Raw genomic sequence first — 27,472 nt, 5'->3', positions numbered from 1 at the left:
GATTTTAATCAATCAAATCCTGAGTCGTTTTACTTCAAGGTGAAACAGAAATCAATGCCAAAAGTTAGACTGACTGACACAAAATTGTTGTATTCAAAGTCCTTTCTAGAAAGGTTATCTGTGGATGGCTATGAGTTATGGAAGGATGTTATTGACCTTAAATCGGTTTGGGGTACCAAAGATTGGCAGGTACAAGGCACTGAGGCTTTGCATCGTGCATGTCTCATCCCAAATCACATGTTGTTTTTAAATTCGACTATTTCCCAAACAACGTGTTTTGGATTGGCTACATCTAAAAAATTAAATACCCCTACTATCCCTGATTTGGAAGAATATTCAGGTTGGAGTAATTTCACTACCTTGTCCATAAATGAGATACAAACACTTTTGCATAATTCCTCCTTTAATATTTCCAGTTTTGATCCGGATGGGTGGCTTTTATGGCAAAGAAGCTCTGATTCTTGCCAAAGTCGTTTTTTGGGTTTGTCTGAGGGTTTTACACACATCAGGCCAGATCCCAGGTTTGACCAAGATCACACGGTTACGACATATTCAGTAGGCAAATTGTGTCAGAACTGGTTACAACATTCCACTTTAGCTGCAGTTAAACTGCATTTGTCCCAGTTGAATGAAAACATAGAGTTAAATGATTTTATAAAAGGCCCAACTATGGGTAGGTCTAAACGCTTTATTTATGCTATTTACAATGAAATTTGGAAGTTTTCAAGAGTCGAAGCAGCTAAACGCCTGAGGGCTATTGATCAAGCCAATTTGGAAAAAGTGCTTGCAGTGGTTGATAATAGTATTAACACGCTTTCTTCCAGAATTTACACATTGGATAATATTGTTTCTTCTGTTGTTGATATTGTACATGATGAAGTGTCCACGTTATACCATGGTCAAAATCAATTACGTTCTGTAATGCAGTTTGCCTGGACTCTACAGACAATTAAGGCTGGTCGAGTTCCCTGGACCTCATTGAACGTTTCATCACTTTTTGCCCCTTTTAATCTTACTGATAAACAGCGCATGCTTTCAATGCGTGATGCATCGTTTTCTATGTTACATATTGAGAAGCTAGAATCCTTACCTTTTTCTGTTGCTGAAACCACCACTGCCACGTGGCTTATTCATGGTTTAATTACATTACCATTTCCCTTATATAAATTTACTAACTGTATGCGGTATATTGCTATAGGACGATATGAGCCACTAGGCAATGCATTCCTACATGAGGCTTGGTCATTACCATACACATACAGATGTCTGAAAGATGGAAAAGAAGTGAATCTTAATGGTGAGGAATGCACACAGTCACCTGACCATTCATTAATATGCAGACACATTCAGTTACACGGTTCTTGTAATCAGGACCGCCCAAATTTAGCATGTGTTTTAAAAGGCACGCCGGTTCCAGCAGTAGTGCCCACATTTACATTATTAGCTAATGGTAGTTATTTGCTTTTAAACAACGAATTATGTTGTGGTTTATTAATTGGTGTGGCTTATATAGTTACTGTATCAGAGCGTGTAGTATGCTGCAAGAACGTTCTATACCCACCCACGCATGGCTCTTCAGATGTCTCCATCTGGCCTCGGATCCCAACCTTGGAAGCGAAATTCAATGGTTTAAGCAGAATAAGGGCTCTTTTGTCTCAAAAACAAGTGACCCTGAGTTCGGCCCGGGAAACTTATGTCCTTCACATAGCTAACACCCGCACAGAGGTGCAGGCGCTTTTAAACACTGATTTGCCATTTCATTTCTGCGAGCTGGTACACCAGATTTTTAATGCTTCTTCAACGACTGGGCTGGCACATTTTTTTAAACTAGTAAGCAGTGGACTCGTGACTACGTTTGAAAAAGTTTTTGGTATTATTCCCACGTTTTTCCACACTATTTTTGGGAGTTTGTTTGGTGGAATACCTGTGTTGCTGGCTGTGGCCGCAGGCTTTCTGTTGGTGTTTTTCTTCATAAAACATGGATGCCCATCCTGCGCAAGACGCCGTTCAACGCCTCCTGACACTGTGCCGTAATCGGATGCTCAATTACTATGGAACTTTGCCGCTTGCAGCATTAAGCACGGCCTATAGATTGTCATTTCGGTTCACCGACTTCACGTGTGTCCAACCTGTGTTTCACTGCCTAAACTGCGACTTCGATTGGGCCATTGATTTGTGCCTATGCTTGAGGACTGCTCCTGACGTCGATTTTGATCAGCTAATGCGTCCAGTTGTGGCTCACGAGCTGATCTGTTCTGGCGAGAGAGTTATGGCCTTGGCAGCGATAAATGGAGTTCTGGGCCAATGGGAGATCTCTGCAGCGGCGAATGCCTTTCTGACACACAGCGTTCTGGTGAACCCACCGAGTTGTCCTCTGACGTTGCAAGAGGATCCGATGCTGGAGGAGCACGTATGTTCTTTCCCATTGCTAAATTGGATGGCTGAACTATTTTCGGATGATGGCAGTGATTTCATACTGGAGGCTGTTGCAACTTTCTTTGCATATACTTTCCAATCGTGAGATGCCTGGAAGGAATGCTTTGTTGTGAAATATGACTTTCCCCTCGCTGAATTGGAGGGATGGACTATGTTCAGCTGATGGAGAGTTCGCTCACGTGATGTTGCTGGAGATAACGTCTAAGTGGCACATGACTTTGGATATCGGATGAGTGCCTTGGGTTTTTCTCTTACAAACATTTGAATGGAGGCGAACTGGTCATACATTTCATAATTTTTTGAACCGGGCGGAAGACATTTGGTTCAAGACTTTTGATATTTTTTTTAGATTTGATGCCACTATAGGCATTCATACATATTCATTCATACATATTCATTCATACATATTTTTGGCTTATTTTAGCTCAAAACTATTGAATTTTGCTTTCAAATTGTGTATCTGATTTAGTATTGCCTTTTCCCTTATGATTGGCGGTGCTCGGACCAATGGGGGGGTGTCATATGGATACTGCATTACATATATTGCGTTAAGTTAGCATGAGTGTATTACATGTTTAAACAGCCGTTTTGCCTTCAGGCTTCAGTTTTGCACACGACACGTACTTGTTGTTGTAGCTTTCAGCCTAGAAGTGGTGAGGTGTTTTATTTGAGAATAATATGTTATTCCTAAGCTATCAGCTTTGCCTTGTACACTTGGTACAACTGTCTGCACACTGAGAGCTGCACACTCTAAGATTAACCTAACACAAGGTTGCTGGGAAGTCTGATCCTCGCACCACATTAGACATTAGACATAACACAAATAATGTTGATGCCAACATTTTGGGCTCTACGCGGGTTTAAGATAGAGTTACACGGAATGAACGTAGACACTTGGTGCTGCGCATGAAGAGAACTGGTAGATGCTGATGTGAACTGCTCCTACTGACATTGAGAGGTATGGGGTCGCCCTGCTAAAGCCCGAATGAGACCTTCTTAGATATAATATAATATGCTAGATAGGGTGCGCGAAATATAGGTGATATAGATTTCTATAGAAATTGCATTATAACATGCTAGCACCTTTTGCTTACTATGGATTAGTGACTATGCTGTTGACTCTGATTTTTATAATCTGCATTTTGGTATTATACAAGATACTGCGTTTGAGAACTTTGCATTGAATAATAAATATTTCAAACTTGCACTTGTATTCTTTGACTCTCAGTTTTGGTTTGAAATGATTATATAACGAAAGAGTGTTCATGTGTTCCACGACTCCTGAGGTATTCTAAAGATCATGTTCTGGTTTGTCTAATACATGTATCATTCCATAATGATCCATGAGACACTGTAGCTAGCTAGGTAACTAGATTTCTGACACTGAGATGAGTTTTTGGATCATCCTAACTCACTAAGGTTCTAGATCTCTATGCACAGTTCTGTGGGAGAACGGAAACCCTGCTACAATGCTGCAGAGGGGCCCAGGAGAATGAGAGCTGCAGTGTCTCTTCTTTCAAGGATCACGCAAATGCCGTCTGTGGTGGCAATGAGTGCGGTTTTTGTACTCTGATTGGGCCTAAATCCGGACTGCATGGTGTCGAGGAGCTCTTGGTTGCTGAGGTGGCCAGTGAGTCTTTGGCTGATTAGTTTCTCTAAGTCTTTAGCTGGGTATGGTAGGAGGGAGATGGGCCTGTATATGGAAAGTGTGGATGGGCCTGCGGATGGATTCCTGAGCATGGGCATGACGGTGACATGTTCCCAGATGTACGAGAATGCGCCTGAGTCAATGGAGGCGTGGAGAATGGGTGTTATGATTCACTGGTCAGGAGGAGTCCTTTGGTGAAGCCATGAGTGGGGGCAAGGATCAGACGGGCCCCCCGAGTGGATGGTCTTGATGATTGCAGTGATTTCGATGAAGGTAATGGCATGTAACAAGGTCAGGGTTCGTTCTTAGGCCATGATGGAAAGTTAAGTTGCAATGGTGGCGAGGTTCGTTTGAGGGTCGAAGTTGCTGTATATGGAGATGATTTTGTTACAGAAGAATTCCGAGAGCTTGTGGCTTGTGATGTGGCTAGAGGCGACAGGAGGCGTGGTGAAATCTCACCGCTGTGTAGTCTCATCTGTTCTTTGGTCATAGCAGGGAGCCACAGCATGCATCAGGCTCTCTCTCCTTTCTTGGGAGATGTGCTGGATGCAAGCACTTTGGGCGAAGAAGGGTGGTGGGCGATGGGGGTAAAGTTCATGAGCTGTCTTAAGGCACTCTTCTCCTGGCAGCAAAATCCACCCTCCCGCTAGTTCGTGTTGCTGGGTTAGAGGCATAGTCTGCTCAGGTGCAGTTCAAAGTCAGTCACAGCAGCCCAGGCCACCTGGGCACAGCTTCATGGTGTCACAGTGGCATCGTCGGGCACAACGCCATGATCTTGCAGCGGCACAGTCCAAGTTCTGGCCTGCGCCGGGTGCACCAGATATGGGTGCACAGCAGAATGAATAAGTGCTGTGCACCAGGATGCACTGCATTCCTGGTGGGCCTGGACCCTGCTCCCTAGCAGTCGAAACATCAATCATGTATCAGTGCTCATAGAGACTGATCGATGGACCAAGGTGCAAGCCGGGTCCAGCTTTTGGTGCAAAAGCGGAGGAGAGAAGTGAGAGCACCAAACTGTGAACCTCCTTCCACCTGGGGTAGGGTTGCTGCAGCTGAGCCCTGATGGCTGCCAGAAGACATTTAAACGTGGGAGGTCATCTCAGTGAGTTTGTGATTGGCACCTGTTGTGGCCTTCAGGTTAAATGCATAAGGCCAGCTAAGCCTCCCATCCGTTCATCGCACTCTTGATAAACTGAACACTGGTTAGCTGTGTGGTATGCATACCTGCTATTCACAGCTATGCTATGAGTGCCTGTATATACAAGGTATTGTTACTATTTTGTTTGCATGACCATACTTTGACTTAAATATGCTGACTTCTCCATAATGGATACTTAGCGCCTCGAGGCACTCACCACAGACGGGCACGGCACACTCCTCTCGCTTCACCCCGCTGTCCCTCGTGTAGCACCAGGGCCCCGTCGGGCTGTCGTCCGGGTTCCGGCACTGGTTCTTCAGAAGGCTGGAGTTCGGGTGCGTTGAGGGGTTCACTCTGTGAAAGGAGCAAATTATACGGGGTTACAAGGAGCTAAATGATCACATCGAATTATTATAATTATTAAACCAATGGGAATTAAAAACCAGAATTGGCAAAGCCAATAGGTCTCCCCTACACAAGAACTATTGGCTTTGACAATGTGTTTTCCCATGTTGTGCACCAATGTGGCTGCTGTTCAGTATGGCTAAAAGTTAGTGGCATAGAGTGTCTTAGTGTGGAGTGGGTGGAGTAGAGTGTCGTAGACTGGATTGTTTGGAGTAGAGTAGAGTAGAGTGGAGTAGGGGGAGTAGAGTGTCATAGAGTTGAGTAGAGAGGAGTAGAGTTCACGGTTCAGTGGCAGAGAGTATCGTAGAGTGCAGTGTCATAGAGAGCAGTGCCATAGAGTGCAGTGTCATAGAGTGCAGTGTCATAGAGCGCAGAGTCATAGAGTGCCTTGTGATAGAGTGCCGTGTCATATAGTACTGTGTCACAGAGTGCTGTGTCGTAGAGTGCAGTGTCATAGAGAGCAGTGTCATAGAGTGCAGTGTCATAGAGTGCAGTGCCATAGAGTGCCTTGTGATAGAGTGCCGTGTCATATAGTACTGTGTCACAGAGTGCTGTGTCGTAGAGTGCAGTGTCATAGAGAGCAGTGTCATAGAGTGCAGTGTCATAGAGTGCAGTGCCATAGAGTGCCTTGTGATAGAGTGCCATGTCATATAGTACTGTGTCACAGAGTGCTGTGTCGTAGAGTGCAGTGTCATAGAGTGCCGTGTCATAGAGTGCTGTGCCATATAGTACTGTGTCACAGAGTGCTGTGTCTTAGAGTGAAGTGTTGGAGAGTGGAGTGATGTGGCGTGGATTGGAGTCGGGTGGAATAGGGTGGAGTGAGTCGGAGTGGATTGAGATAGTGGGGTGGATTGGATTGGGTTTGAGAGGGTTGTATTGAGTAGAGTGGAGAGGATTGGAGTGGGTAGACTCAGGGTGAATAGGATTGGAGTGGGGTGATTTAGATTTGTCTGGTTTGTGGTGGGTGGATTGGATTACAGTAGGGTGGTTTGGAGTGGGGTGTATTAAAGTGGAGTGGAGAGGGTGGGTTGGACTGGGCATGAGAGGATGCATTGAATTTGGAGTGTGGTGGATTGGACTGGAATAGGGTTAATTGGATCGGAGTGGGGTGGCTTGGAATCTGGTGGGCTAGGTGGATTGGATTGATTGGGGTGGACTGAACTGGTTTATGGTGGTGAGAGGTGGACTGGGGTCGAATGGGATGAAATGGAGTAGAGTGGGGGTGGATTGGACTACAGGTGAGTGAAGTAGATTAGAATGGGATGGACTGGATGGGGTAGATCAGATTCAAGTGGGGTGTGGAGTGGATTGGATTGGGGTAGACTGGTTTGGGTGGATTGGACTGGAGTGGGGTAGATTGGATTGGAGTGTGGTGGGGTGGACTGGAATGGAGTGGTGTGGAACAGAGTACGGTGGAATGGAGAGAAGTGGATTAGATTTGCATAGAGTGGACTGGATTGGTGTGGATTGCAGGGGGGTAAATTGAATTGGAGTGAGGTGGATTATACAGAATGGGTGGATTAGATTGGGGAGGAATGTATTGAGGTGAATTGAGTTGGGGTGGGGTGAACTGTATTTGGGTGGAGTGAGGTGAGGTGGATTGGATTGGGTGGGGTGGATTGTAGTAGGCTGGGGTGAAATGAAGTAGGCTGGGTTGGAGCAGATTGGATATAGCTGGATGGGGTGGGTTGGATCGGTGTGGGGTCAACTGGATTGGAGTGGGGTCGATTGGATTACATTGGGGTGAGGTGAGGTGGATTGGACTAGGGTGAGGTGGACTGTATTGGAGTGGGGTGGATTGGAGTGTTGGGGCGGATTGGAGTGGGGCAGATTGCATTGTATTGGATTGGCGCAGATTGGAGTGGGACAGATTGTTTTGGATTGGAGTGGGGTGGATTTGATTGATTGGGGCAGACTGGGGGGGACAGACTGTTTTGGATTGAAGTCGGAGAGATTGTTTTGGATTGGAGTGGGGCTGAATGTAGTGAGGCAGATTTTTCTGGATAGGAGTGGGGCAGATTATTTTGGATTAAGTGGGGCAGATTGAAGTGGTGCTAATTGTTTTGGATTGGTGTGGGGTAGATTGCTTTTGATTTGAGTGGGGCAGATTCTTTTGGATTGGAGTGGAACAAATTGTTTTGGAATGAGTGGAGTAGATTGCTTTAGATTTGTGTGGCGTGGATTGTGGTGGACTGGAGTGGAGTGGGGTGGATTAGAGAGGGAGTTGGATGGACTGGATTGGGATGAGGTGAGATGAGGTAGATTAGATTGCAGTGGGGTAGATTGGATTGGGTGGATTGGAGTCGGGTGGATTGTGATGGATTGGAGTGGGGTGAATTGGGGTGAGGTGGATTGTTTTGGAGTGGGGCGGATTAGAGTGGGGCGGATTAGAGTGGGGCGGATTAGAATGGGGAGTATTAGAATGAGGCGGATAAGAGTGGGGCGGATTGTCGTGGGACGGATTGGATTGGGACAGATTGGCATGGGACGCATTGGAGTGGAGAGGGGCAGATTGGAGTGGGGTGGGTTGGAGTGGGGCAGATTGTTTTGGATGGAGTAGGGCAGATTGCAGTGGGGCAGATTGTTTTGGACTGGAGTATGGAATATTGGAGTGGGATGGATTGGAGTGGGGTTGATTGTTTTGGATTGGAATGGGAACAATTGTTTTGGATTGGAGTGGGGCAGATTGGAGTGGGGCAGATTGGAGTGGGCAGATTATTTTGGAGTGGATTGGGGCCAATTGTTATGAATTGGAGTGGGTGGATTGGAGTGGGGAAGATTGTTCTGGATTGGAGTGGGGCAGATTGTTTTTGATTGGTGTGGGAAGATTGGAGTGGGGCAGATTGTTTTGGATTGGAGTATGGTGAATTGGAGTGGGGCAGAATGGAGTGGGGAAGATTGGAGCGGTGCGGGTTGGGAGGACTTGAGTGTGGTGGATTGGAGTGGATTGGGGTGAGTGGTTTGGATTGGAGTGGGGTGGATTGGATTGGTCTGTAGTGGATTGTATAGAGGATGCTGATTGGTATGGGGTGAGCTGGGGTGGATTGGCGTGAATTGGAGTAGGGCAGATTGAAGTGGGGGAATTGGGGTGTACTGCATGGTTATGTGTTAAAGCATCATTTCCGAAATTACACATAAAAAAGAAACAATGTCTCTTTGCAATGAGAAAATCCTCATCTTTTGTGAAAGGCACCTGTAATCAAAATCAAAGCGAGTGCAAAGTGAGAAAAGAAGTCATAGCAAAATAAAGAAAGTACACTATAGAAAATTATAAAGTTTCCAATTTTGTTTGTCTTGCTGGGCACCTTTTTGCTAGTCACACATCTTCTGTTTGCTGGGCACTGGAAGGTAAAAAGTACAAAATAGTACCTCAATCATGTCGGGAGCAGCGGATGGGCACTGTTTAAGTTAAATGAATCAGTGCTTGGTCCCTGCTCCACAGAGAGGAATTGAAATAATGTTAGACCTGCCTTGATGAATTACGAGGCTATAAAGAAGAGTGCTGTGGAAGCCAACAAATTGTACGCAATGGGCGGGCTCCATCCCCTTTTTTGTTAACAACAGTGTCTCAGGCTAGCGCACACTCTTGCACGCTCGAGACAAAACAACAGGGTACAAGCTGGGACAAGCTTCCGCTTGATCCACTCTGTCTCTGCTGCCCAGCTCACACAATGCACCTCACTTCTCACCTGCAGAATGTTAGGGAATTCCAGTATTGAGGCCTACACACAAGCACTGTCAAATGTCCTAATTTCTATACTGCATCCCCTGCGATTTATAGTTCTTGGACTCACACCAGCTCTACCAGTGCTCCTCAATCCTGAGCTGTGACATGCATTGTGTCCTAATGTGGGGACCCATGCACAGCTCTACCAATGCACCTTACTCCTGACATGTAACATGCATTGTGTCCTCGTATGGAAAGCCATGCACAGCTCTACCAGTGCGCCACACTCCTGGCATGTGACACGCATTGTGTCCTAGTGTGCAAGTGTTCACAGACAACACCACTGCCCTGGGGTACTGCAACAAACTGGGCAGGGTGGAGTTGTGCACCCTTTTCCAAGAGGTCCTGCATCTCTGGACATGGCTGGCACAGCAGGGCATAACCCCAGTGGTTCAACATCTGGTGGGCTCTCTGATGGAAGGAGCGGACTAACTCGGCCACAGATGCCTTTTTGGATCAGGATTGGTGTCTCCATCCAGAGGTGGTGCAAGGTCTCTTTCAGCAGAGGGCAGAGCCTTGGTTAGATCTGTTTGCCACCACCGAGAATGCACATAAGTAGTTTTGCACCCAGGAGTTTCCAAGGCAGCTCTCGCTCAGAGACACTGTTCATCACGAGTGGGTCTCAGGTCTCCTGTACGCCTTTACGTCCATACCACTCCTGCCCAGAGTTCTCAAGAAGATCAGGAATGACTGGGCCCAAGTCATCATTGTGTCTCTGGACTGGGTACGAGAGTCTGGGTAGGGTGTTAAAATATCGATAACAAAAATATAGCTGACATAAATATTGTTGCAAAAATATAGTTTACAAAAATATCGACACCCTATACTTAAACAGGTAAGTACATAAATATCGACTCCAAAATATCGTTGTAATTAATATAGATGTAAAAAATATCGACTTTTTAAAATAATTAAAATTACATTAAATAATAAATAAATATAAGTACTATTAACAAAATACATTACATTACTTTTATTTTTTAACTATTTAAAAAAAATTTATTACACTTTTTAATTATAAACTTAATAAATGTGGACATATAAATTAATTTTACACATTACTTTATATAACAACAATAATACATATATATAATTAAAATACCCCTTTACCCAAAAACCCAAAACTGACCCTGAACCCTAAAAATACCCCTTTACCCAAAAACTGAAAACTGACCCTGAACCCTAAAAATACCCTTTTACCCCAAAACTGAAAACTGACCCTGAACCCAAAAAATACCCCTTTACCCAAAAAATAAAAACTGACCCTGAACCCTAAAAATACCCCTTTACCCAAAAACTAAAAACTGACCCTGAACCCTAAAAATACCCCTTTACCCAAAAACTGAAAACTGACCCTGAACCCTAAAAATACCCCTTTACCCAAAAACTGAAAACTGACCCTGAACCCAAAAAATACCCCTTTACCCAAAAACTGAAAACTGACCCTGAACCCTAAAAATACCCTTTTACCCAAAAACTGAAAACTGACCCTGAACCCAAAATACCCCTTTACCCAAAAACTAAAAACTGACCCTGAACCCAAAAAATACCCCTTTACCCAAAAACTAAAAACTGACCCTGAACCCTAAAAATACCCCTTTACCCAAAAACTGAAAACTGACCCTGAACCCTAAAAATACCCCTTTACCCAAAAACTGAAAACTGACCCTGAACCCAAAAAATACCCCTTTACCCAAAAACTGAAAACTGACCCTGAACCCTAAAAATACCCCTTTACCCAAAACCATTTTCACAAAAAAAATCCTGTACACACACCTAAAAATAATAAAAAAATTAACATAATTAATTACATAATTATTATTCAATTAACTAATTGAAATTAATTAACTAATTTTTATTACACTATTTATATTCATTTAAAACATTAATTAATGTATTATTTCATTATATTTAAATTACTTCCCACCCTACTCCCCTATAAACCCACAACCCGCTACGGAACTATTAATACTAAATTCAACTGAAAATACATTATTAAATAATAATATACTACTAAAAATACTACTTTGACTAAAAATAATCATTAAAAACACTACATTACTTATAATTATTTAAAAAACGATATTATTGTAAACTATGTTTTTGTAAACGATATTTATTACAACTATATTAATGTTAACGATATTACTTACCTGTCTGTCGATATTCTGGTCAGACGATATTTTTGTCATCGATATTTCTTCCTGTAGATATTTTTGCAGCGATATTTATGTTAGTCGATATTTTTACGACGATATTCCTGCTCTGTACCGAGAGTCTGGTATCCCGAGCAGTTGAGCATGGCCATCGGTCCTCTGATCAGACTGCTCCTTCGGGAGGATCTTCAGTCGCAGCAGCAGGGGAGGGTTCTCCGCCCGAGCCTGTCAACGCTCCATCTTCCTGCGTGGAGTTGAGCGCCAGCAGTTGACAGCTTTTGACCTGCCTCTTGAGGTCTGTGACGTTATCTTGGCACCCAGGCATCCCTCCACTAAGATGGTTTATCTCTGCTATTGGGCAACATTTGTGGCATGGTGTACAGAAGGTCAAATCAATCCCCTTTCTGCCCCCTTTCTCAGGTTATCTTGTCCATTGTTTCCCTTGACCAGAAAGTCACTGCTCTGGTTACTCTGAAGGGCTGTCTCTCAGGTATTTCAGCTTTTCTGCAATTGCCTGATCAGCCATCCTTTCTCAAATCCCCTGTTGTACATCGGTTTCTGAAAGGTTTACATTTCTTTCTACCTTCTCCCTTTATTATGCCCACGTGGGACCTGAATCAAGTCCTTACTTTCCTTATGTGAGCTATCTTTGAGCTCCAGCATAATTGTCCTCTCAGGCTCCTTACCATCAAGACGGCCTTCCTGGTGGCAATAAAACCTGACCGGAGGGGCAATGAGCTTCAGGCTTTGTCTACTTTGAAAAAACTGGTGCTTCCTAGGAGAGCTTCCTTTCACGAAAGTGGTCACTCCATTTCACATAGGCCAATCCGTCCCGCTGCCTACTTTTTACGCTCTGCCTCATCTCTCTACGGAAGACCAGCCATTTCACCACCTAGACCCAAGAGAGTGGTCATTCGACCTTGATCGCACACGAGAGTTCCGGCTGGATAACCGACTTTTCGTGGGGTATGTCAGAGTGAAGAAACGACGTGCCATACAGAAGAGGACCTAGTGAATCAAAATCTGCTGAACTCTGGCTCAGAAGCAAACCTCTGACTTTTTTGCGTGTTCACTCCACCAGAGCTAAAGCTGCAACCACTGCATAAGTCCGTGGATTCCGGTCCTGGACAATTGCCAGATGGCAACGTAGGCTTACCTGCACACGCTTACCCAGCACCACTGCCTGGACCGTCAGGTCTGTAGGAATGGGCATTTTGCCTGTTCAATCCTGCAGGACTTCCTCATGTGAAATTGGTCCACAGATCCACCTCCGGGAAGGTATTGCTTGAGTACCTATTCTAAGGTAAGGAATCTGCGGCTAGACGTCTCCATTAGATAAACAAGTTAATTACCTTTTAATAGCACCTTATCTGGTAGAGAATCTAGCGGCAGATTCCTTACTGATCCACCCATCCGCCTGCTCTACGACCGGATTTTTAAGGACAGGGCTGTGCCCCTTTCAGGGAACCACACAAGTGTTCAGTGTACTTTGTGGCTCTGCACTTCTGGCATGGAAAGTTGTGAAAAGTACCTGACGGCCGAGCGCTGGGATGACGCCTATGTAGGCACTGCGCACGTCACTATCTGACGTGGACGGCACCACCTACCAACACGCAGGGGTACTGCTCAAGAAAAATTCCCAGATCCAGTCAGATGCCTGGGAAAGTCTAAGGTAGGGAATCTGCAGCTAGATAGAGTCTCTACCAGACAAGGCGTTACTGAAGGTAACTTTTGAGTCATAGGACAACACACAAAAAGATCACGAGGAAACACATTCTGTCACATTTTAAATGTGAATGATATGACTTTGACTTACTACTTTTAATTGCAAAATAGTTCAAAATCAGGTTACTCATTTTTGTAAAAGAAAGGGTTGTTTGTGGGCAATATCTTTTTTTAAATCCCCATTTCAGGCATTAATAGATTTACAAGCATGTTGTATATTTGACAATGATTCTTCTACCTTTTCCACAGCTTTTGTCACATTGCAATTATCTTTCATGTAGTATAGAGTGGGGGGAAATGTGTTGTTTGGACTATAGAGGTCTATCAATGTTCTACTAAGTGGCTTTATTCTGGTTCTGCAAAACGTCTGCAGTGCTGGCCCTGACTGCACAGGCCCTTCGTCCTCTCCTGTAGCAGTCACTATGTCCAGGTCACCATACCTAGCACCCTTACACACACCTCTGCTTACACCCCCAGTCCAACCCTATGCCAGCCACACACCCTGCGAGTGAGACCCCCACCCTACGCCCTCCTTCTGCTCCAGTGCTGGGGGCCCACACACCCTGCCAGTGAGACCACCCCAGAGGTGTGCTGCTGGAGCCAGCCCTGACCCCTACCCTTCCTAGTTCTCAGCTGTCAATCACCGTTAAAGAGGCGGGCCCTTGACCTGGCCCAGGCACTTACAGCGTCTTGTGGGGGAAGTTGCTGGCCCAGTACTGGCACTCGATGCCCGACTTCGTCACACTCATGTTGCCCCTGTAGTTGGCTCCGATGCCAAAGGCGCAGTGACCTGTGGATCAAGACACAGGTAGTCAGAGGGGACCGCAAGCCCACCGCAACTCAGAGGGCAAGACAGGGCAGTTGGGCAATTGGGGGGTCCTAACAGAAAATGAGAGAGCGAGAGACAGAGAGAGGTGCATGCAGGAGAGCTGTGGAGGGCTCTCTGAGGGGATGAGAAGAGGGGCAGGGAGGGGAGATGAGGGGTTCACTCAGAGAGAGTTCTCCCTCTTCACCCATTCTTCCCCCCTCCCATTGTGAACTTCCCCTAACACGCCAGCCATACCTCTAGCTAACACTCTCCTTTTCCACTCTTCACCTTCCCGGTATTCCAATGTTACCTCCTCCAACCTAACCCTGCCCACCACCCCCTTATTTAGTCCACCTTTCCTACAACCTGATCTCCCAGTTAACTTTCCATACTTCCTCCTATTTCCCCCTTCTCTTATTCCCTACCCGCGTCCCCTCTCCTTGTAGCCTGAACTCTTCACAAACCCCTTGCACCCCTCTTCATCCTCCCATTCCTCCTGTAATGCTGCTCAACCCTTTATCCCCCTTGTAATCACCTCCTTTTTCCCTCCCTCGGACCCAGCAGAACCATATTCTTTCCTCAACAACCCTCTAGACCAACCTCCCCCACTCTGCTTGGTGTCTGTCCTCATACATTCTCCTCTCCTGGCCTACGGACCTTTCCAGCCCCTTCTTCTCTCTTCTCCTCAAACTTCCTGCCATTCTATGACTCCCCTCTTTCCCCTCCCCGCATTCCGCCCTCCCTCCTCGTTCCTCACCTTTCTCCTCCTAAATATGATCTCAATTCTTCCCCTCTGTTCAATATCAGCAAAGATAACTCTCCTTCCACCTCAGTTGCACCAACAACCTCTCTCAACCACCATCTATCTCCAACTTTTACTTGTGCACCGCAATATCCCCCGCACCCCTTGTCCATCCTCCCCAATTGCACTCCCTCCTGTATCCATCGAGCCACCTAACTTTCCGTGCTCATCGCTACTCTCTCTGGAAAATAAATTAGGATTTCTTATCTCCTCTATTTCCCAACTTGAAGCTTCCATCTCACTCTTAAGCACTAAGATATCCAACTTTACAAACATCCCAATTCTCTTGGCAAATACCCACTTCCCCAAGCTCCCGAGGAGTACCTTGCTCCTGTGCCCAAAAAAAGCCAATCACAATCTGCCTTCTGCAGACATCACTAACTTACTGGCTAGTTACAAGACTTCTAACGCCACCCCCCTTTCACTCTCCTCTCGAAGTAAGTCTACTCTGTGCACTAGTCCGACCATCTCTTCTGTCAGAACTAATCTTCAGCCTTATTCTATCCTGGCACGCTCTTACAAGAACATTATCCTCCTCACCCCTAAAAACCCAATCGCCCCCGTAACCAAAACAGTCTCGTCAGAGTTGCGCTGTTTGCTCCAGAACTGCAGATTTTTAATTAAACACAAACTGGACATTTCTGCCACCATCATTCTCCACAATCTTGATTTGCTCTTCCTCACTGAGACCTGGTTCAAAGACACGTCTCAGACTATCTTTGATCTTCTGTTACCCATCGACCATCCTTTGAAATGACAGAACCGACAAAGTTGGGGGAGGTGTTGCAATCATCTTTAGAAACTCCCTTCAACTTAAGACTTTTCCTAACAGCTCCGTCCGTACATTCGAATGCCTGTCTCTGAGCTTCAAGTGCAGCACTGCCTCCCCTTCAGATTTCATGCCATTTATCACCCGCCAGGTGACTGCTCTTTTTTTTTGGGAGGAACTCCCCAAGTTCAGCATCAAATAATACTCTCAAAGTTACAGACAGACCTTCCTGGGAGATTTCAATCTTCACTGGGGCTCTTTGGAAGACTCGGCTGCCAATAGCCTTGCCACTTTTCTCTCAGCCAATGATCTAATCCAACACTGCACTGAACCAACACACTCTAAGGGCTCAATTCTGGACCTTGTTATATCTAATGTAGACCTGCTTACAATTGCTATCCCTATTCATGTAGACTGGTCTGACCACTTCCTCATTCCCTTCTCTCTTCACCTATCACACTCTATATCTCTTGGCCAACCTAAGAGGACTGCTACCTGTTTCCATAATACCAAAAATATTGACCATGACACTCATTTTGTGATTCTGCTACGCTTTCACTTCCAAGGTTAGACCCGAACTTGGATGTCAACAATCTCACCTCCAATTGCCTCTCAGTCCATGCAGTTGAAATCGATAATGTCGCTCCACTCCAAAGCAAAAGGAATAGGCCTATTTCTTCAGTGCCTTGGTTCAATAAATCCCTTTATGAAGAAAGGAAGAACCTGAGAATCCTGGATAAACAATGGAGACAATCTCCATCTACCACTAATCTTTCTATTCTACGTTCAGCAAGATCAAATTACCACAAACCCATCTTCCATGAAACAGCTTCACACTTCAGAACCCTCCTCGACTCAGCCAAAAACAGACCCAAAAAACTATTTGACCTCATCAAAAATCCTAACTGCTCTACTCCAACCATCAAGCCTGATGATTCTCCAAAGAAAGCAGCAGAATTTGCTATCTTTTTTTTACATGAAAAACTGAAATCACTGGTGGATCAGGTCATTCATCCTACCCCCTAGAGGAGCGCAAATCCTTAGTCATTTGGCAGAACGTTGACCCCCATCTCTGAAGATGCCCTCCTCAAATGCATCCTCGAAACAAAGCCCTCTAACCAGTCATTCGACCAGATCCCTAGTGACACTGCCATTGATTTCTACACCCATACTCTTTCCTATTGGACCAGTCTTATTAACCTCTTCCTCAGCCAAAGCTCCCTTCCTGTTGCCCAACAGGACAAGTTACCCCTCTTCCTAAAAAACCCTCCGCTGATGCGAACAACCTCAACTACTTTCGCCCCATCACTAAGCTCCCTTTTCTTGTGAAAATCACAGAAAGATGTGTAGAGAAACATATTTCCTAACATATTAAGGATAATTATCTTCTTAACAATTTCCAGTCTGGTTTCATTCAAAACTGCAGCACTAAAACAGCCCTGCTGTAAGTGATCGACGATGTGCTGTGTATATTCAATTCAGGGGCGTCTTGTCTTCTGATTCTTCTAGACCTTTCTGCAGCCTTTGACACTTGTAATCACAACACTCTCCCCCAACACTCTTCAACAGAGAATGGGTTTGGAAGGCACTGTGCTTAAATGGTATGCCTCATTCCTCTCGGACAGATCCCAAATGATCAAAATAGCGAACAGTGTTTTGTCTTCATTGGCGGTAGGTCATGGCGTCCCTCAAGGTTCTATCCTTACACCCACTTTGTTCAGTCTCTATTTGGAACCATTGGGAAATCTCATAAGTAAATCTGTGATCCGTTACCATCTCTATGCGGATGACACTCAAATCTATCTTAAGTTGTCTTCCACACACGATATCTCAATCCTCAATTCTACTCTCAACTCTATCCAAAACTGGCTGGTAGCTCATCAACTCATTCTGAATTCTTCAAAAACTGAATTCCTCCTCTCTTCCTCACTCTCTCCTCATCCTGTTCAATCTTGGATGGATCAGTTGACATTACTCACCACTAAACCTATTGTTGTCGACAGCGCAAAATTCATGGGTGCCATACTTGATAAAAGGCTTAATCTACACTCACACATCAATTCTATTGCAAAGAATGCAGGTTACCAACGACGCCCTCTCTGGGGGATTCGTCATTTCTTTCTGGAGCAAGACCTAAAAACCTTGGTCCAATCTCTGGTTCTCTCTAGATTGGACTATTGCAATTCTCTTCTTGCTGGCCTCCCCAAATCCTACCTCTCCTCTCTTAAATCTGTTCTCCATTCAGCCGCTCGTTTTATATTTGGGGCCAAAAGAAGTGACCACATCACACCCATTTTGTCTTCTCTTCGATGGCTTCCCATCGAGGCAAGATCAATCTACAAAACTGCCTGTATCACCCACAAAGCCTTGCACTCCTCTTCTCCTCGCTACCTGGCGAATACACCGAAACTCTCTGGAGGCTCTAGACCATCTCGTAATGCAGAAAATTACTGCTTGAGCCCCCCACCTTTCAAAAGGGAAAGATCGATGGCCCAATCCTTCTCAGGCAACGCGGTGAGAATCTGGAACTCGCTTCCACCTCATCTCCGTACCACCACCTCCTCCCAGACCTTCAACACTGACCTCAAATCTCTTCTCTTCCAAAGACACCTCCTGAACTAATAAACCCCTTTTCATTTCCCTTGAAGAAAGTTCTTTCATTACTGTAAATTTGTAAGCTACGTCTGTACGATCTTCATCCTATTGTGTTTTTTGTGTTTTTGAGTGACTGCCATCTATTATATTATTTTACCTGTTCTTGTTTCTCATTTGTTTCTGCAGCGTGTAATTTGTGATATTCTAGTCATGTAACGTACTTGGGTCTATTGTGAAGTGCTCTGACACCTTTGGGTAAAGTCCGCGTGATATAAATATGCATTAAATAAAACATTTTAAAAAAAGAGAGAGGTGCATGGAGGAGAGCTGTGGAGGGCTCTCTGAGGGGATGAGAGGGAGGGCAGGGGGGGGGGAGCTGTGGAGGGCTCTCTGAGGGGATAGGAATGAGGGGCAGGGAATGGAGCTGTGGAGGGCTTTCTGAGGGAAGGAGAGAGAGAGGGGGTGCATGGAGGAGAGCTGTGGAGTGCTCACTGAGGTAACGAGAGAGAGGGGCAGGGAGGGAGCTGTGGAGGGCTCTCTGAGGGGATGAGAGGGGGGCAGGGAAGGAGCTGTGGAGGGCTCTCTGAGGTAACGAGAGAGGGGCAGGGAGGGAGCTGTGGAGGGCTCTCTTAGGGAAGGAGAGAGAGAGGCAGAGAGGGAGCTGTGGGTGGTCCTCTGAGGGGATCAGAGAGAGGGCAGGGAGGGAGCTGTGGAGGGCTCTCTGAGGGGATCAGAGAGAGGGCAGGGAGGGAGCTGTCGAGGGCTCTCTGAGGGGATGAGAGAGAGAGAGAGAGAGAGAGAGAGAGAGAGAGAGAGAGGGTGCATGGAGGAGAGCTGTCGAGGTCTCTCTGAGGGAATGAGAGAGAGAGGGGGAGGGAGGGAGCTGTGGAGGGCTCTCTGATGGGATAAGAATGAGGGGCAGGGAAGAGAGCTGTGGAGGGCCCTTAGAGGGAATGTATGAGAGGTAGGGAGGGAGCTGTGGAGGGCTCTCTGAGGGAATGAGAGAGAGAGGGGGGCATGGAGAAGAGCTGTGGAGGGCTCTCTGAGGGAATGAGAGAGAGAGGGGGGGCATGGAGGAGAGCTGTGGAGGGCTCTCTGAGGGAATTAGAGAGAGAGGGGGGCATGGAGAAGAGCTGTGGAGGGCTCTGAGGGAATGAGAGAGAGAGGGGGGCATGGAGGAGAGCTGTGGAGGGCTCTCTGAGGGAATGGGAGAGAGGGGCAGGGAGGGAGCTGTGGAGGGCTCTCTGAGGGGATGAGAGGGGGGCAGGGAAGGAGCTGTGGAGGGCTCTCTGAGGGAATGAGAGAGAGAGAGGGGGAGGGAGGGAGCTGTGGCGGGCTCTTTGAGGGAATGAGAGAGAGAGGGGGAGGGAGGGAGCTGTGGAGGGCTCTGAGGGAATGAGAGAGAGAGGGGGAGGGAGGGAGCTCAGGAGGGCTCTGAGGGGATGAGATAGAGAGGGGGAGGGAGGGAGCTGTGGAGGGCTCTGAGGGGATGAGAGAGGGGGGAAATGAAGGAGAGCTGTGGAGGGCTCTCTGAGGGAATGAGAGAGAGAGGTAGGGAGGGAGCTGTGGAGTGCTCTCTGAGGGAATGAGAGAGAGAGGGGGGAGGGAGCTGTGGAGGGCTCTCTGAGGGAATGAGGGGCATGGAGAAGAGCTGTGGAGGGCTCTCTGAGGGAATGAGAGAGAGAGGTAGGGAGGGAGCTGTGGAGGGCTCTCTGAGGGAATGAGAGAGAGAGGGGGGAGGGAGCTGTGGAGGGCTCTCTGAGGGAATGGGAGAGAGGGGCATGGAGAGGAGCTGTGGAGGGCTCTGAGGGAATGAGAGAGAGAGGGGGAGGGAGGGAGCTGTGGAGGGCTCTCTGAGGGAATGAGAGAGAGAGGGGGTGCATGGAGGAGAGCTGTGGAGGGCTCTCTGAGGGAATGAGAGAGAGAGGGGGAGGGAGGGAGCTGTGGAGGGCTCTCTGAGGGAATGTATGAGAGGTAGGGAGGGAGCTGTGGAGGGCTCTCTGAGGGAATGAGAGAGAGAGGGGGAGGGAGGGAGCTGTGGAGGGCTCTCTGAGGGAATGAGAGAGAGAGGGGGGCATGGAGGAGAGCTGTGGAGGGCTCTCTGAGGGAATGAGAGAGAGAGGGGGGCATGGAGAAGAGCTGTGGAGGGCTCTGAGGGAATGAGAGAGAGAGGGGGGCATGGAGAAGAGCTGTGGAGGGCTCTGAGGGAATGAGAGAGAGAGGTAGGGAGGGAGCTGTGGAGGGCTCCCCGAAGGGCTGGAGTGAGAGGTAGGGAGACTTTGAAGGGTCCTCTGAGGGACTGAAGCTGGGGCAGGTTGGAAGCAGAGGATTGGGGGGGGAGGGGTTGTGAGGCTCTGAGGGAGATCACACCCCAAGCAGCGCTCTGGGACCTGAAAGAAAGTACTCTTTTGGGCCTGCCCTCCGTGCTCTGAAGCAGCCAAGATTGTGTGTTGACAGCGCTGTCTGGAAAAAAGCTAACATCAGAACATGACACCCTCTACCCTCATCTCATCCTGTGCCCTCAACCTCTCATCCTGAACCCGTAGTCCCTGTCCATCACCCTCAACCCTCAGTCCCTCATCCTCTACCCTCAGTCTCATCCTGTGCCCTCAACCTTTCATCATCTTTCCTCAGTCTTACCCTGTGCCCTCAACCTCTCATCCTTAACCCTCAGACCCTCATCCAGTGTCCTCAACCTCTCATCCTGTGCCCTCAGTCCCTCATCAAGTGTCCTCAACCTCTCCCCCTCTACCCAGCGCCCCATCCTCTACCCTCAGTCCCTCATCCAGTGTCCTCATCCTCTAGCCAGCACTCCATCCTCTACTCTCAGTCTCATCCTGTGCCCTCAACATCTCACCCTCTACCCATAGTCCCTCATTCAGTGTCCTCAACCGCTCATCCTCTACCCTCGGTTTCATGTTGTGCCCTCCACCTCTCATCCTCTACCCTCAGTCCCTCATCCAGTGCCCTCAACCTCTCATCCTCTACCCTCAGTCTCATCCTGTGCCCACAACCTCTCATCCTCTACCATCAATCTCTCATCCAGTGCCCTCAACCTCTCATCCTCTACCCTCAGTCCCTCATCCAGTGTCCTCAACCTCTCATCCTCTACCCCCAGTCTCAATCTGTGCCCTCAACCTCTCATCCTGTGCCCTCAACCTCTCCTCCTCTACCCTCAGTCTCATCCTGTGCCCTCAACCTCTCATCCTCTACCCTTAGCCTCTCATCCAGTGCCTTCAACCTCTCATCCTCTACCCTCAGTCCTCTACCCTCAAACCTTCACCCTGTGCCCTCAGCTCCTCATCATCTGCCCTCAACCTGTATCCTCTGCCCTCACCCTCTACCCACAACCCTCATAATCTACCCCAGTCCATCATCCTCTGCCTCCAACCTGAACGCACAGCCCTTCACCCTCTGCCTTCAATCCCTCATACTTTGTCCTCAATCCCTCATCATTTGACTGTAGCAGCCCACCCTCTGCGTGCAGATCCTCACCCTCTACCCTCACTAGTTCACCCTCTAACCTCAGCCCTTCACTCTCTACCCTCAGTTCCTCACCATATTCACTCAGAGTACCTCATCCTCTGCCCTCAGCCTCCCACTGTTTTTCTACCCTCAGTCCCTCACCTTCTGCTCACAGCCCCTCATAATCTCCTCTTAGTCCCTCACCCTCCGCCTGCAGATCCTCATCCTCTACCTTTTGTCCCTCGTCCTCTAACCCCAGTTTTGTACCTTAATCCTTATTCCCTCACCCTCTTTCCGCAGCCATTCACTCTCCACCCTCAACCCCTCATCCTGTGCCCCCAAGCCTTCATCTTCTACCCTCAGCTCTAATTCTCAGCACTCAGCCCTCACCCCTTAGTCCTTCACCCTCTCCCTCAATGCCTCACCCTCTCCCTCAGTCTCTTATCCCCTACCATCAACCCTCTACCCTGAGTCCCTCACCCTCTCCGTCTCTCACCCTCTCCGCTTGGTGCCTCCCGCTTTCCACTCAACCCTTCACCCTCTACCCCAGTGCCCCACCCTCCTCTCAGTCCCTCACCCTCCTCCCGTCGATCCTCACCCTCTCTCCTCAGACCCTCACCTCTCTCCTTAGCCCCTCACCCTCTCTCCTCAAACCCTCGCCCTCTCTCCTCAAACCCTCGCCCTCTCTCCTCAGCCCCTCACCCTCTCACCCTCTACCCTCAGTCCCTCACTCCCTGCTATCGATCCTTCTCCCCTCAGTCCCTCACCCTCCTCCCGTCGATCGTCACCCTCTCTCCTCAGCCCCTCACCCTCCCTCCTTAGCCCCTCACCCTCTCTCCTCAACCCCTCACCTTCTACCCTCAGTCCCTCACTCTCTGCAATCGATCCCTCTCCCCTCAGCCCCTCACCCTCCTCCCGTCGATCCTCACCCTCTCTCCTCAGCCCCTCACCCTCTCTGCTCAGCCCCTCACCCTCTACCCTCAGTCCCTCACTCTCTGCAATCGATTCCTCTCCCCTCAGCCCCTCACCCTCCTCCCGTCGATCCTCACCCTCTCTCCTCAGCCCCTTCACCCTCTCACCCTCTACCCTCAGTCCCTCACTCTCTGCAATCGATCCCTCTCTCCTCAGTCCCTCACCCTCCTCCCGTCGATCCTCACCCTCTCTCCTCAGCCCCTTCACCCTCTCACCCTCTACCCTCAGTCCCTCACTCTCTGCAATCGATCCCTCTCCCCTCAGCCCCTCACCCTCCTCCCGTCGATCCTCACCCTCTCTGCTCAGCCCCTCACCCTCTCTGCTCAGCCCCTCACCCTCTACCCTCAGTCCCTCACTCTCTGCAATCGATCCCTCTCTCCTCAGTCCCTCACCCTCCTCCCGTCGATCCTCACCCTCTCTCCTCAGCCCCTCACCCTCTCTCCTCAGCCCCTCACCCTCTCTCCTTAGCCCCTCACCCTCTCTCCTCAGCCCTTCACCCTCTCTCCTTAGCCCCTCACCCTCTCTCCTCAGCCCCTCACCCTCTCTCCTCAGCCCCTCACACTCTACCCTCAGTCCCTCGCTCTCTGCAATCAATCCCGCCCCCCTCAGTCCCTCACCCACTGCCCGTCGATCCTCATGCAGTCCTTTATTCTCTGCCCTCTACACTTACCCTTTGCCCGTCATCCGCGGCCCTCAGTCCTGAGCCCTCACCTCTCACTTGCTAAACTCAGCCCTTCATCCTCTCCCCTCAGCCCTAGCCTCTCCCCTACCCCTCCACCCTCAGCCCTCACCTCTCACCCACCCCTCCACAATCTGCCCTCACCTCTCCCCCACTCCTCCACCCTCTGCCCTCACCTCTCACCCACCCCTCCACCCTCAGCCCTCAGCCCTCACCTCTCACCCAACCCTCCACACTCTGCCCTCACCTCTCCCCCACCCCTCCACCCTCTGCCCTCACCTCTCACCCACCCCTCCACACTCTGCCCTCACCTCTCCCCCACCCCTCCACCCTCTGCCCTCACCTCTCACCCACCCCTCCACCCTCAGCCCTCACCTCTCACCCACCCCTCCACGCTCTGCCCTCACCTCTCCCCCACCCCTCCACCCTCTGCCCTCACCTCTTCCCCACCCCTCCACCCTCTGCCCTCACCTCTCACCCACCCCTCCACCCTCAGCCCTCACCTCTCACCCACCCCTCCACACTCTGCCCTCACCTCTCCCCCACCCCTCCACCCTCTGCCCTCACCTCTCCCCCACCCCTCCACCCTCTGCCCTCACCTCTCACCCACCCCTCCACCCTCTGCCCTCACCCACCCCTCCACCCTAAGCCCTGGCCTCTCACCCACCCCTCCACCCTCAGCCCTCACCTCTCCCCCACCCCTCCACCCTCAGCCCTCACATCTTCCTCACCCTCCACCCTCAGCCCTAACCTCTCACCCACCCCTCCACCCTCAGCCCTCACCTCTCACCCACCCCTCCACCATCAGCCCTCACCTCTCACCCACCCCTCACCTCTCACTCACTCCTCCACCCTCAGCCCTCACCTCTCACCCACCCCTCCACCCTCTGCCCTTACCTCTCACCCACCCCTCCATCCTCAGCCCTCACCTCTCACCCACCCCTCGACCCTCTGCCCTCACCTCTCCCCTCAGCCCTTCACACTCTCCCCTCAGCCCTCACCTCTCACCCACCCCTCCACCCTCTGCCCTCACCTCTTCTCCACCCTCTGCCCTCACCTCTTCCTCACCCCTCCACCCTCAGCCCTCACCTCTCACCCACCCCTCCACACTCTGCCCTCACCTCTCCCCCACCCCTCCACCCTCTGCCCTCACCTCTCCCCCACCCCTCCACCCTCTGCCCTCACCTCTCACCCACCCCTCCACCCTCTGCCCTCACCTCTCACCCACCCCTCCACCCTAAGCCCTGGCCTCTCACCCACCCCTCCACCCTCAGCCCTCACCTCTCCCCACCCCTCCACCCTCAGCCCTCACATCTTCCTCACCCTCCACCCTCAGCCCTAACCTCTCACCCACCCCTCCACCCTCAGCTCTCACCTCTCACCCACCCCTCCACCATCAGCCCTCACCTCTCACCCACCCCTCACCTCTCACTCACTCCTCCACCCTCAGCCCTCACCTCTCACCCACCCCTCCACCCTCTGCCCTTACCTCTCACCCACCCCTCCATCCTCAGCCCTCACCTCTCACTCACCCCTCCACCCTCTGCCCTCACCTCTCCCCTCAGCCCTTCACACTCTCCCCTCAGCCCTCACCTCTCACCCACCCCTCCACCCTCAGCCCTCACCTCCCACCCCTCCACCCTCAGCCCTCACCTCTCACACACCCCTCACCTCTCACCCACCCCTCCACCCTCTGCCACACTCTCACCATCCAGGCAGTCGTCCATCTGTTTCCTCGGCTTCTTCGTCTCAGGCTTGCAGGCTGCAGGGGAGGCAACGAGAGGGTTAATTAGCCTCACTGACCCGAGAGCAGAGGAGAGGAAGGGGGGCCTGGAGTGAGAACGTCTCCAAGGCCAGGGGGGGCAACACTCCCCATCCCTCCCACAGCAATATCCATGAGAAATCAACAGACAAGATACCTTCTTTGTGGAGAAAGTTGCTGCAGGTTTATTTGCATAAACAATATGCCAACGTGGTGGGTTGTCTTACGGGTGATCCCAGGGCTGGCAGCCCCTCGCCTGCCCACCTGATGAGCCAAGTTACACCGTGGCCCTAGCCAACTGGTGTGTGCCAGATTTAGGGGAGGGGATAGCCCCTACCTCCGGTGGACCGCCAGTCCACCCCCTTACTCACGCCCCCCAGAAAGGAGGCAAAGCGTTGCAGGCAACCCCCGGTTGCTCAGGTCCACGACCACCCATAGGACTGACGGGGCGCCGTCGCGCCTCCAGGGTCCAACGCGAGGACCTCCCTGGGGATATTTTGCCTTTGCACTCTTGTAGTGTTAGAATAGAGGGTCAGTGTCACAAAGACGGACTACTATCAGGGTACATTCTGCTTTTATAGTTAAGAGGGTTCAGGTCCACTGACCACAGCTTTACTCCGTGGCCTCGGATCCACAGCGGCAGGATACAGGGTGCTTCAGGTAAGCAAAATATCCTTGGGAGCGGTCAGCCAACAAGGGGACTAATGTCCCAAGTTTGGCCAGAAAGACGGGCGGGTGTGGTGCTCCCTTACAAGGGGTAGGGAGAAGGGCACAATCCGACCAGGCTCGGCTGCAGGGTATCCTGTTACACCCAGCTGGGAGATAGATGTGGGTCTGGTCGCCCCTTACCGGGTCCATTGGGGAGGGTTACTCTCTAGTTCATGCTGACAGCACGCCTCTTACCACTTTGGGGTTGAAGGGTATGGAAGGCATGATCAAATGTAAGGCTTGCAGGTCCTGGCAGCAAGCCCAGCGTTCCGGGCAGGCTCGTCAGTGGAGGGCATCATGCAGGGGTACAAGGTGAATCCCAATGTGTTAAAAGGTACATCCGTCACAGCCACCCAGGGGAGTGGCTGGATGACAGATCAAGTGTTTTATGTACAGGCGAATAGTGAATATAGCAAGGGCACCCCTGTGAGGCACCTGAGGTTTGTTGGGGTGAAGTGTTACTAGGTAAATATGTGCAAGCTGGATTATGCTATAGAATAGTGTGGTCTGGGGGTAGGGCCTTCCAGGCGTCCTGTGAGTTGGGGGTCCCAGGCATGTGCTGGAACAGCTTGCTGTAGAGGCTGCAACACAGACTAAGGGGGGGTGTCTCACCTCCCAACAATTTTGGCCATACACCGGGGAGGCAATGGCGTGACTTTCCTGGGTAGGAGGGCAATCAGGGGAAGCCATGGAGACCTCGCGCAGGAGGGTTGACAGCGCCTTGCGTACATTTTAGAGTTTGGGCTGCACTGGTCCAGTGGGTCAGCAGGCTGGAGGTAAAGATGCCTAGCTTGGTGGGGGCCACTGGTGGTGACAGTGACCACACCCAGAGCTGTGGCGGAGTTACAGGGCGATCTAGAGGTGGTAAGGTACAGAGGGGTACCCTCTGCACGAGCACCACAAGAGTGCAAAGGCCAAATATCCCCCAGGAGGTAATCGCGTTGGACCCTGGAGGAGCGACGGTGCCCCGTTAGTCCTACGGGCGGTTGTGGACCTGAGCAACCGGGGATTGCCTGCAATGCTCTGCCCCTTTCTGGGAGCGTGAGTAAGGGGGTGGACTGGTGGTCCACTGGAGGGAGGGGCTATCCCCTCCCCAAAATCAGGCAATCACCGGTTGGCTAGGACCACAGCGTAATTTGGCTCATCAGGTGGGCAGGCGGCGAGGAGCTGCCTGTCCTGGGATCGCCCGTAAGATAACCCACCATGTTGGCGTCAGGGCAGCAGAACACAGAGGGTGACCAGTGGGCAGGAGGGATATAAGTACCTCACCCCCCTCCTGTCCAGAAGAGACGCGGGCATGTGGACCCTTGAGGGTCCCAAAACACTGTGCCGCTGACTCGTGTGCCATTATGTGGTACTAAGTGGGGCTGCCCTCTTAGGAGGATTCCCTTCGTGGGCCCGGGGCAGCCCTGCAGAGTCCGTCACTATCAGGCTGTTGCCTCTCAGGGTACAGGTAGCTGGGACTGATCCAATCACGTGGCATGCTGTGCCTGAAGGGGAAGTAGGGCTAGAGAGGAGCCAATCACGTGGCAGACTGTGCCTCTGAGGGGGCAGTAGGGCAACAAAGGAGCCAAACACGTGCCAGGCTGTGCCTCTGAGGGGGCAGTAGGGCCAGAGAGGAGCCAATCATGTGGCAGGCTGTGCCTCTGAGGGGCCAGTAGGGCTAGAGAGGAGCCA

General features: G+C 50.0%; 1 protein-coding gene across 1 annotated transcript in view; it reads right to left on the bottom strand.

The window, feature by feature from the left end:
- The window catches only part of F2 (coagulation factor II, thrombin), a 270,935-nt gene that overhangs the window by 182,463 nt on the left and 61,000 nt on the right, over window positions 1-27,472 (bottom strand). The window contains exons 4-6 of the mRNA XM_086959673.1: window positions 25,034-25,087; window positions 13,920-14,025; window positions 5,440-5,576 (exon numbers count right to left, since the gene is read on the bottom strand). Of these exons, the coding sequence (XP_086815799.1) occupies window positions 5,440-5,576; window positions 13,920-14,025; window positions 25,034-25,087 (297 nt within the window). The remainder of the gene's footprint in view (window positions 1-5,439; window positions 5,577-13,919; window positions 14,026-25,033; window positions 25,088-27,472) is intronic.

The sequence above is a fragment of the Lissotriton vulgaris genome, chromosome 2_2 (genome assembly GCF_964263255.1).
Source record: "Lissotriton vulgaris chromosome 2_2, aLisVul1.2, whole genome shotgun sequence".
Lineage (NCBI taxonomy): Eukaryota > Metazoa > Chordata > Amphibia > Caudata > Salamandridae > Lissotriton > Lissotriton vulgaris.
This window is presented reverse-complemented; position numbering and strand designations above follow the sequence as displayed.